Here is a 12022-nt window from a genome sequence, read left to right as displayed (position 1 = left end):
CTGACCAGTGATCCCCGCACACTAACACCATCCCACACACACTAGGGACAATTTACATCTATACCAAGCCAATTAACCTGCAAATGATACGATACGTTAGAACTTTATTTATCCCAGGAGAGAAATTGGTCTGTAATTCCTTCCTACACATAGAGGTCAGGAGGTCATGTTGCAGTTATATAAGATGTTGGTGAGGCCGCATTTAGAGATTTGTGTTCAGTTCTGGGTACCATGTTATAGGAAAGATGTTGTTAAGTAAGTGTGCAGAGACAATTTATGAGGATGTTGCCAGGAATCGAGGGACTGAGCTATAGGGAGAGGTTGAACAGGCTCGGTCTCTATTCTCTGGAGCGCAGGAGGATGAGGAGTGATCGCACAGAGGTGTATAAAATCATGAGAGGGATAGATTGGGTGAATGCACAGTGTGGGGAAATCAAGAACCAGAGGACATAGGAAGGTGGAAACAATTTATTGGAATCTGAGGGGTAACTTTACACAAAGATTTACATAAAAACACACAAAATACATAAAAACACACAAAATACATGAAACATGAAACTAAAGTGATGAGTGGAAAGTCCAGGATGGGGGATGTGCAAAGACTGGCAATGGGGGGGGGGAGGTGGAGGGGAGACAGTCTACCCCACGACAGAAGGGGGAGGAGTTGTAAACCTGCACGTCTTTGGAGTGTGGGAGGAAACCGAAGATCCCGGAGAAAACCCATGCAGGTCACGGGGAGAACGTGCAAACTCTGTGCAGACAGCACCCGTAGGCGGGATCGAACCCGGGTCTCTGGCGCTGCAAAGCAGCAACTCTACCGCTGCGCCACCGTGTTGCCTGAGGAGGTCACACACCTCATTATTTTAATGGATACTTTTCACCAATTTCCAAAATAAACCTTATTCATGATGGATAAATGAAATAGATTTGGGACACACCTTTGGCAAGAGAGAGCTCACAAACCTCGTCACTTTTGCAGCTAGTTTCCACCCTGACCTCATTTTCACACCATGTCTGAGCTTCTCCTTCCCTCCCTGGATCGCTCTGCTTCTCTATCAGGGGCAAATTTAGCCATGAATATCCACCACAAATCTACAACTCCCACCCCCATCACAGCTGCCCCTCCTCACATCCTGCCCCTCCTCACATCCTGCCCCTCCTCACATCCTGCCTTGTTCATACATTCATAAGTGATAGGAGCAGAGTTAGGCCATTCAGCACATCAAATCTATTCCACCATTCAATCGTGGCTGGTCTATCTCTCCATCCTAACCCCATTCTCCTGCCTTATCCCCATAATCTATGAGACCCGTACTAATCAAGAATCTATCTATCTCTGCCGTAAAAATACCCATTGACTTGGGCTCCACAGCCTTCTATGGCAGTGAATTCCACAGATTCACCACCCTCTGACTAAAGAAATTCCTCCTCATCTTCTTCCTAAAGGCACATCCCTTTATTCTGAGGCTGTGACCTGTAGTCCTAGACTCACCCACTAGTGGAAACATCTTCTCCACATCCACTCCATCCAGGCTTGGACCATGTTCCCTTCCCCCACTGTCTCCAACCAGTTCCAACAACCAGCACACTCACACCTTTGTCCCCTGCTATCAGTTTTGACCAAATGTTAATTAACCTCACCTCTGGAAGGGCAGCACGGTGGCGCAGCGGCAGAGCAGTTGTCTCATGGCGCCAGAGACCCAGCTCAGATTCTGACCACCAGTGCTTACCTGTACGGGGTTTGTAAGTTCTCCCCGTGACCTGCGTGGGTTTTCTCCAGGTGCTCCAGTTTCCTCCCACATCCAAAGACGTACAGGTTTGCATGTTAATTGGCTTGGTAAATTGTGCCCAGTGTGTGCAGGATCGTGTTAGTGTATGGGGATCGCTGGTCGGCGCGGGTTCGGTGGGCCGAAGGGCCTGTTTCCACGCTGTATCTCTAAACCAAACTAAACTAAACTAGGAATCAGCAGCTAGTCTATCGATAGCAGAATAACTCATCGCATCACAATGGAGCTTTAGCTGACCTGGTTTGAGATGGACTGCTGTTGGCGGGGAGAGAAGAGTGAAGACTAATAATGATTAACCAGGGACGTGGATTGTGCTAATGTGGGCGGCAGGGAACCACAGACAAAGCCTAAAAGTAGAGACATGAAATGCAGCAGTGACCACACCCTCGTTTCCAGAGATTCATTGATGATGTTATGGCATGCACCCATCGTTGTGACACAATATTAGATCTACTGTCAACTAAGTTAGACTTAGTTTAGTTTGGAGATCATAATATAAGTGATAGGGGCAGAATTAGGCCATTCGGCCCATCAAGTCTACACCGACATTCAATCATGGCTGATCTATCTCTCCCTCATTACCCCATTCTCCTGCCTTCTCCCCATAGCCTCTGAGATACCGCACGGAAACAGGCCCTTCGGCCCATCGAGCCCACACTGACCAGCGATCACCCATACATTTATTCCATTCTACACAGGAGGGGCAATTTATAAAAGCCAATTATCCTGCACACCTGTACGTCTTTGGAATGTGGGAGGTACCCGGAGTACCCGGAGAAAGCCCACCTGATCCCATCGAGGCAGCACCCGTAGTCAGGATCCAACCCGGGTCTGTGGCACTGTGAGGCAGTAACTCTACCGTTGTGCCACCGTGCCACACCAAGTGTGCCACACTTGTGGGTAATCATGTTATCTGTAATTAAGACCCAGTTTGTTATTTAATTAAGTCTTTCTGAGTCACTCTTGACACTCTGTAATCAAGACTTAGTTTTATTGTTAATCAAGTTTCTGTGTAAACTTGTCAGTTGAGAATAGACAATAGACAATAGGTGCAGGAGGAGGCCATTCGGCCCTTCGAGCCAGCACCGCCATTCAATGTGATCATGGCTGATCATTCTCAATCAGTACCCCGTTCCTGCCTTCTCCCCATACCCCCTGACTCCACTATCATTAAGAGCTCTATCTAGCTCTCTCTTGAATGCATTCAGAGACTTGGCCTCCACTGCCTTCTGAGGCAGAGAATAAGGGGTAGGCCATTTAGAACGGAGATGAGGAACAACTTTTTCACTCAGAGAGTTGTGAATCTGTGGCATTCACTGCCTCAGAAGGCAGTGGAGGCCGATTCTCTGGATACTTCAAGAGAGAGTTAGATAGAGCTCTTAATGATATGGGGAGAAGGCAGGAACGGAGTCCTGATTGGGGATGATCAGCCATGCTCACGGTGAATGGCAGAATGGCCTACTCCTGCACCTATTCTGTATCGTCTATTTTGTCTAAACCCACACACTTGCAGAGTCTGGCAGATGTTTAGAATTTGAGAATATCAAATATCACAAATAAGTTGATAATTTATCTCATTCACTAATTTTGAAGGCATTTAAGCCTCCAGGGATTTTGAATTTGGTAAATCAATCACCATTGTGAAGATTGAGTTTCCTAATAATTTCTAATGTTATTCAACATCTAAAACTGAAGCCACAAATATTATGATACCCCCCCTGTGTGACCATCCCAATGTTATGTGTTACACACACAACAGCAGCACAATGGTGCATCTTGTCAATGCATGGGTTCTGTTCTTTATTCAGAATGTGGAGTACACAACTATGAAGTCAACAAAAATACATACACCTTGTATGGTATGGAACAAGTTGCCAGAGGAGGTAGTTGAGGCAGGGACCATCGCAATATTTAAGAAACAACTTAAATATTTAAGAAACAACTAGACCAAGTGGACCCGTTGGGCCTAAACCTCTCTGGCATCGGTGCAGCACCCTCTCTTCCCACACAGACACACACAGATACACACACATGCACACAGGCACACACTCAGCCGCATCCACACACAGACAAGCATGTGCACTCACACACACTCACATACATAGATACACAGGCACACACTCAAACAGACACACACTCATACAGACACAAACGCACACACACGTGCACACACATATTTGCACACACACATATACACACATAGACATATATACACAGATACATACCCACACACACACCGACACACACACACAGACACACACACCGACACACACAGACACACACTCAGACACACACACGGACACACACACAGACACAGTCAGTACACAGTGACAAGCAGGGACACTGTAGACAGGTTCTTCCTGTGACCGCACTGACCGTCAAGCAGCAGTACTCCGGCCTCAGTGGATATCAGCAGGGACTGGCCCCAGGAATCGCTGCAGTTGATCTCGAGGGGGAAGTTGTTGCAGAAACACTGTGGCTCCCAAGGCTGCAAGGCAAAGCAGACGGAGAGGGGAATGTAGATGATCTTACCAGGCAGCAGCACCACATGCGACAGACAGACAGACAGACAGACAGTGCATGCCACATTCAAAACTAACCCATATCATCAGAGCTGTAATCCAAGACGGAATGTCACATCTTCATGTTCTCCAAAAATGCTGCCTGACCCGCTGAGTTCCTCCGGCACTCTGTGTCTTTTTTAGCTGTAATGTAAAGTCGGTTCCCTAATCTGGACTTCTGGATGGGATTTGTCTCACGCAAGATCGCTGTATGGTTTCGTTTAGTTCAGAGATACAAAATGGTAACAGGCTCCTTCGTCAGTGTTGCCACTAGTTCTGTTGTCCCACTTTCTGCAGGTTTGTAGGTTAATTGGCCCCTAATGTGCAGGGAGTGGTTGATAAAGTGGGATAACATAGAACTAGTTTGAACGGGTGAACGATGGACAACACGGGCTCGGTGGGCCGAAGGGCCTGTTTCCATGCTGTATCTCTAAAAAAATAATGATGGATAGCTGTGTTCTCAGTGTGTGGGCAACACGGATAAATTCAAGCCGCTAAAAGCAAAGCTTGAGCAATGTAATAATAGGACCTGCGGATGCTGGTTTATACCAGAGATAAAGACAAAATGGTGGAGATGCTCATCAGGTCAGGCAGCATCTCTGGAGAACATGAGAAGGGAGGTGTCACCTCTGGAGAAGTGACCTTTTTAAGACAGGACCCTCCTTCAGACTGATTCTGAACCTATCCATGTTCACTTATCCATGTTCCCCAGCGATGCTGCCTGGCCCACTGAGTTACTCCAGCACTTGGTGTCTTTTTTTGCAAACTAGGCATCTGCAGTTCCTTGTATCCCCAAAGCTCGCTCCATCTACAATAACAGTTGAAGAAATATCATGCACTGCCTAGTAGGATGGCAGTGCCAGTTCCTGCCAGCTTGTACTTGTTACCTGGAATGTACCTGGGATGCAGAAGAGTTTGACATTTTCTATTTGCTGGACTGAATTTAGATTTTGGAGATACAGCGCGGGAACATGTCCTTTGGCCCACTGAGTCCGCACTGCTCAATGATCGCCCGCGTACACTAGCACTACCATACACGCACTAGGGACAATTTACAGGAGCCAATTATTTTACAAACCTGTACGTGTTTGCAGTGTGGAGGAAACCGGAGCACCCGGAGAAAACCCACGCGGTCATGGGGAGAACGTACAAACTTTGCACAGACAGCACCCGTAGTCGGGATTGAACCCGGGTCTCTGGCGTTGTGAGGCAGCAACTCTACCGCTGCGTCACCGTGCTGCCCTGAATGTTCAAGGTTTTCTTCTCTGCACTGAGTGTAATTAAATTGTGAACATAAAGTTTTACAGATGGGGTTATGAGTTTGGTGCAATGCCATTGTCAAGGCAAGGGTAGGCTACTCCTTGTTGACTCAGCAAATCCACCAGGCTTAATCTCGGCCTACATTGATGTGCCAATGTGAGACATTTCCTCACCCACACATCCCGTCAAGCAGGATTCTCCACACTGATTCAATATTGATATTTGCTTTTAAACTCAACGTTGCTTTAGAAAGTAATCAAGGGCCGTCAGAGGGAATTGTTTGGGAACAAGCTTCTCTGACAAATCATAGAGGTTTATGACAAAGGAGGAAAGCCATCAGACAATTATCTCCATCACAACAATCAGAATGTTGGTCTCTTCCCACTCTCCAGCTCCATGTCTCACGTGCTGATGGAGATACTCTATAACTGTGCTGTTGTACCTCAATATCAGGGTGGCAGGGTGGCACAGCGGTAGAGCTGCTGCCTCACAGCGCCAGGGAAATGGTTTCAATCCCGACTACGGGTGCTGCCTGTGCGGAGTTCCAACGTTCCCCCCATGACCAGTGTGAAGGATGGGAACTGGTGTACGGGGCGATCGCAGGTCGGAAGGTTGAGCAGTAAATTGACTCGCTGAGCCACGATGCGTGGCGTAGAGACGCTAATGATTTATCATTTCACCGCCCCACCGTGAAGCTGTCTCCACATCCCGCTAAATTAAAAATCTAATGACCTAAAGACGCCAGGATTGCTGGCGATGTAATGGGCTGGGCTCAGAGACTCTGCTCCGGGACACCTGAAGCCACAAAGGTGATGAATTATGGCACCCGACAATATCAAGACAAGTTAGCAGCTCGTGTTCATAGAGATCCTCCACAGTACAGCAACCGAGGCTCACAAATCAATTAATTTGACGGGAATAAGTGTGCATTAAAGCATGGTCAGCATTAATCTTTCAACAGCACCACTCTGTAGTAACTCAAATAGCACAACTGCCCAATGTAACACCTTGGAGACAAATGGCCTCACATCACTAATGAATACCACTTCCACAAAGCCTGAATGGTAGGTCCCAAGGGAGAGGTTGAGCAGGCTAGGACTCTATTCCTTGTAGCGCAGGAGCATGAGGGGGTGATCTTATAAAGATGCATCAAATCATGAGAGGAATAGATCGGGTAGACGCACAGTCTTTTGCCCAGAGTAGGGGAATCGAGGGGCAGAGGACATAGGTTTAAGGTGAAGGGGGAATGATTTAATGGGAACCTGATGGGTGACCTTTTTACACAAAGGGTGGTGGGTGTATCGAACGAGCTGCCGGAGGAGGTCGTTGAACCAGGGACGATTACAACGTTTAGGAAACATTTACACAAGTACAGGTTTGGGGGGATATGGGCCAAATGCTGTATGTGGGATGAGTGTGGATGGGGCATGTTGGTCGGCGTGGGCAACTTATGCCAAAGGGCCTGTTTCCATGCTGTATCACTCTGTGACAATATCTCCAGTCCTTTTACTGATAAAGCATTCCGGAAAAAATAGTTTGTCACTCGGGCTTCTGTAGCCTACACTGCCACTGGAAAACAACCGAGTCAGAGGATGCAGTGCAGGCAGGTTTCAGCCCAGCCCGGACCACCTCCCGTCTCGCCATCACCATTGCCCCATTTCAAGGACACTGGAAGGTGCTGAGAAGATTTACGAGGATCTGAAGGTCTCAACCCGAAAGGTCACCTATTACTTTTCTCCAGAGATGCTGCCTGACCTGCTGAGTTGCTCCAGCATTTCGCGTCTAACTTAGATTTACGAGGATGTTGTTGGCTAGCACGGACGAGTTGGGCCGAAGGGCCTTTCCTCCGTGCTGCATGAATCTATGACCCAGTGATGCTGAGGGAAGTCCTCAGGCTTTGCTGGGGCGTTGGCTCTGCTGAGGCATCATCCACGTAAACATTTGCAAAGGGAGAAGGGGTGTGGGTATCTGAGTCACCTCCTTCCTGCACAGGCCCGTGGTCACCAGGCTGGTCGGGGCATCTCCTCTCACAATCGTCTTCAGCTTCAGCGCCTGAAAGAAAAGAATGTCCAAGGTGTAAATGCAGCAGAATACGACCCAGCTCACAATGTGTCCCCCTGCTGCAGCACATGTTGTTACCTTCAGTTAGCTTAGTTCAGTGTCGTTTAGTCTAGTCTAGTGTAGTGTAGTGTAGATTAGTTTAGTTTAGATTAGTTTAATGGCGTTTAGTTAAGTGTAATTTAGTTTAGTTTAGTGTAGTTTAGTGCAGTGTAGGTTAGTTTAGTTAAGTGTAATTTAGTTTAGTGTAGTTTAGATTAGTTTAGTGTGGTTTAGATTGTAATTTAGTTTAGTTAAGAGTAGTTTAGTTAAGTTTAGTGTAGTTTGGTTAAGTGTAGTTTAGTTTAGTTTAGAGATAGAGGATTGGCTAAATTGGTGCTTGATTCGCAGCAGAGACACCAATGGACCGTAGGGCCAGTCTCTGTGGTGCATTACAGAGATGTAGCGTGGAAACAGGCCCTTTGGCCCAGCGATCGCCCTGAACACGAACACTATCCCACACACAAAGGACAATTTACAATTTTACCAAAGCCAACTAACCTACAAACCTGTACGTTTTTGATGTGGGAGAAAACCAGAGCACCCGGAGAAAGCTCACATGGTCACGGAGAGAACGTACAAATTCTGAACAGGCAACGCCTGTGGTCAGGATCGAACCTGGGTCACTGGCTCTGTAAAGCAGCAACTCGTCTCCAAAGAAAGTACAAGTTTGTAGGTTAATTGCCTTTATATAATTGTAAATTGTCCCTAGATTGTGTGTAGGGTAGTGTAAGTGTGCGGGGATCGCTGGTCGGCGCAGACTCGGTGGGCTGAAGGGCCTGTTTCCACGCTGTATCTCTAAACGAAATTAAACTAAACTACTGCTGCACACTAAACTACTTTAGATGCTTATCTAAAATGTATCTAAGTGCTTATGTATAGTGATACTTGTACTGAGGTGCGTACACAATTGAATTTCACTGCACCTCAGCACAAGTGACAAATAAGGTGCCATTGAACCATTGATCATTCCATCCTGACCAAACCTCCTCCACCCCAGGTATCCAGTGCCATCCATGTGGGGTGGCACGGTAGCACAGCGGTAGAGCTGCTGCCTTACTGCACCAGACCACCCTATTCGATCCTGACTACGGGCGCTGTCTGTACGGAGTTTGTATTTTAGACTTTAGACTTTTGACATACAGCATGGAATCAGGCCCTTTGGCCCACCAAGCCCATGCTGACCAGCGATTGCCCCGCACACTAACACTATCCTACACACTGGGGAAATGCACAACTTCACCAAAGCCAATTAACCTACTAACCTGAAAATAAACACAAAAAGCTGGAGTAACTCTGCAGGACAGGCAGCATCTCTGGAGGGAAGGAATGAGTGACCCTTCTTCAGACCCAAAACGTCACGCATTCCTTCCATCCACAGATGCTGCCTGTCCCGCAGAGTTACTCCAGCTTTTTGCATCTATCTTCAGTTTAAACCAGCATCTGCAGTTCCTTCCTACACATAATCTACAAACCTGTACGTCTTTGGAGTGTGGGGGGAAACCCACGCAGGACACGGGGACTGTAAGGAGTTTGTACGTGATCGCTGGTCGGTGCGGACTCGGTGGGCAAAGTGCCTGGCTCCACGCTGTATCTCAAAAGTCTAAAGCATAAAGTAGTATTCCTCAGCTATCATTTGCATGTTCTTGCAAACCCTACTTTCTCTCTCAATAAAATAACGGGGGGAATCCAACCCATTTGGCAAATCTGTTCTCGGGCAAGAGAGGGCATTTAAACTCAATCGATTGCTACTTGCGTGCTTGTTTTAGGTCCAAAATCACAGACATTTCTGGCACACAGTGAGTTTTTTGGCCCTGGTAGCCAATGTAAGGAAATAGCAGGTTCTCAGGCAAATCAAAGGCCTTAGAGCTTCAAGTCACAACCATCAAAAGAAAAAAGGCAGATGACATGATTGCTTTCATTGCAAGGGGCATTGGGAAAAGAGTCAGGAAGTCATGATGTAGCTTTCTTTATAGGACTTTGTTCAGGTCATGTTTGGAGTATTGCGTGCGGTTCAGGCGGCCCTATTACAGGAAGAACATGAAGCTTTTGAGAGGGTGTGGAGGAGGTTTACCAGAATGCTGCCTGCATTAGGGGGCATCAGCTGCAGAGAGAGGGTGCACAGACGTGGACTGTTTTCTCTGGAACGCCTGAAATTGCGGTGAGTCCTGATAGAAGTGTATAAATTGATGAAAGGCACAGATAGCATAGACAGTCAGAAACTTTTACTCAGGATGCAGATATCAAACAGGCATAGGTTTCAGGGTAATAAGCACAAAGTGTAAAGGAGATCTGTGGTGCAAGGTTTTAACACAGAGGCTGGTGGGTGCCTGGAACACAACGCTGAAGTTAGCGTTGGAGGCAGATATGATAGTGGTATTTAAGAGACTTTTGGATAGGCACATGAATATGCAGGGTATGGAGGGATGTGGATCATATTCAGGCAGATCAGAATTGGGTTTGGCATCATGTTTGGCACTGACATTGTGGGCTGAAGGGCCTGTTGCTGTGCTGTACTCTTCTATGTTCTATCTTTTTAAGCATTTCAATGGAAGCCATGTTTGGCTCAGTCGTCACACAGCACAGAAACTTCAACCTAAACTGTCCATACCAACCAAGATGCCCCATCTAAGCTGGTACATTTGCCTGCATTTGGCCCATATCCCTCTAAACCTTTCCCCATCCGTGTATCTGTCTGTGTCTTTTAAATGCTGTTATAGTACTTGCTTCAACTAGCTCCTCTGGCAGCTCGTTCCACATACCCACCACCCTCTGTGTGAATAAGCTGCCCCTCAGGTTAATTGTGGATTAATTGGCTTCTATAAGATTGTCAATTGTCCCTAGTGTGTAGGATAATGCTAGGTGATTGCTGGATCGAGTGGACTCGTTGGGCCTGTTTCTGCACTGTATCTCTAAAGCCTAAAAGTCTAAAGTTAAAGATTCAAATAGCGCCTGCAAGCAACACTCCTTTTTATATGGTTGATGTTCTGAACATTTTAGATAGGAGGGGTTGTCTAACTGTGTAATGGAGTAAAATAATTTGGCTGAGAGCCAACATGCGGTGATTGCCTCAGTATTGCCTCACCGGCCCTGACCTCCCCACCATCGAAGGGATTTATCAGTCGCTGCCTCAAAAAGGCAGCCAGCATCATCAGAGACCCACACCATCCTGGCCACACACTCATTTCACCTCTGCCATCGGGAGGAAGGTACAGGAGCCTGAAAACTGTAACATCCAGGTTCAGGAACAGCTTCTATGTTCTACAGCCATCAGGCTATTAAACCCCACAACCTCAAATAAGCTCTGAACTACAATAGACTATTATTATTATTATTATTATTATTTAGACAATAGACAATAGGTGCAGGAGTAGGCCATTCGGCCCTTCGAGCCAGCACCGCCATTCAATGTGATCATGGCTGATCATCCTCTATCCTTAAGAGCTCTATCTAGCTCTCTCTTGAATGCATTCAGGGAATTGGCCTCCACTGCCTTCTGAGGCAGAGAATTCCACAGATTCACAACTCTCTGACTGAAAACGTTTTTCCTCATCTCAGTTCTAAATGGCCTACCCCTTATTCTTAAACTATGGCCCCTTGTTCTGGACTCCCCCAACATTGGGAACATGTTTCCTGCCTCTAACGTGTCCAACCCCTTAATAATCTTATACGTTTCGATAAGATCTCCTCTCATTCTTCTAAATTCCAGTGTATACAAGCCTAGTCGCTCCAGACTTTCAACATACGACAGTCCCGCCATTCTGGGAATTAACCTAGTAAACCTACACTGCATACCCTCAATAGCAAGAATATCCTTCCTCAAATTTGGAGACCAAAACTGCACACAGTACTCCAAGGTGCGGTCTCACTAGGGCCCTGTACAACTGCAGAAGGACCTCTTTGCTCCTATACTCAACTCCTCTTGTTATGAAGGCCAACATTCCATTGGCTTTCTTCACTGCCTGCTGTACCTGCATGCTTCCTGTCAGTGACTGTGTACAATTTACAGTGTACTATGTTTACATTTTCTGTTGTGCTGCAGCAAGTAAGAATTTCATTGTTCTATCTGGGACACATGGCAATAAAACACTCTTGACTGTTGTATTGGGCAGCCGCTGTCTGTTCTATGGGATCGTTGACCTTGGGGAAGGATAAGGACGATGCACAGACCTGGCCTTGTCAGGTAGGCTCTCTGTACATCGTTCAGTGCAGCCATTTGGAGACTCATTACAATCCCCGTCTTTATAGTGCAAGTAGGGTGGCATGGCACTGTCAGAGTGTACACCCAGCCCACAGTGCCACCAGGCTTAGTTTAGT

General features: G+C 46.8%; 1 protein-coding gene across 2 annotated transcripts in view; it reads right to left on the bottom strand.

The window, feature by feature from the left end:
• Nucleotides 1–12022, bottom strand: part of garnl3 (GTPase activating Rap/RanGAP domain like 3) — a 299663-nt gene that overhangs the window by 70342 nt on the left and 217299 nt on the right. For both annotated transcript variants that reach the window (XM_078426017.1, XM_078426018.1), the window contains 2 exons: nt 7586–7660; nt 4164–4275 (listed from right to left, as the gene is read on the bottom strand). In XM_078426017.1, coding sequence (XP_078282143.1) covers nt 4164–4275; nt 7586–7660 — 187 coding nt within the window. The remainder of the gene's footprint in view (nt 1–4163; nt 4276–7585; nt 7661–12022) is intronic.

Source organism: Rhinoraja longicauda, chromosome 31, assembly GCF_053455715.1.
Source record: "Rhinoraja longicauda isolate Sanriku21f chromosome 31, sRhiLon1.1, whole genome shotgun sequence".
Classification (NCBI taxonomy): domain Eukaryota; kingdom Metazoa; phylum Chordata; class Chondrichthyes; order Rajiformes; family Arhynchobatidae; genus Rhinoraja; species Rhinoraja longicauda.
This window is presented reverse-complemented; position numbering and strand designations above follow the sequence as displayed.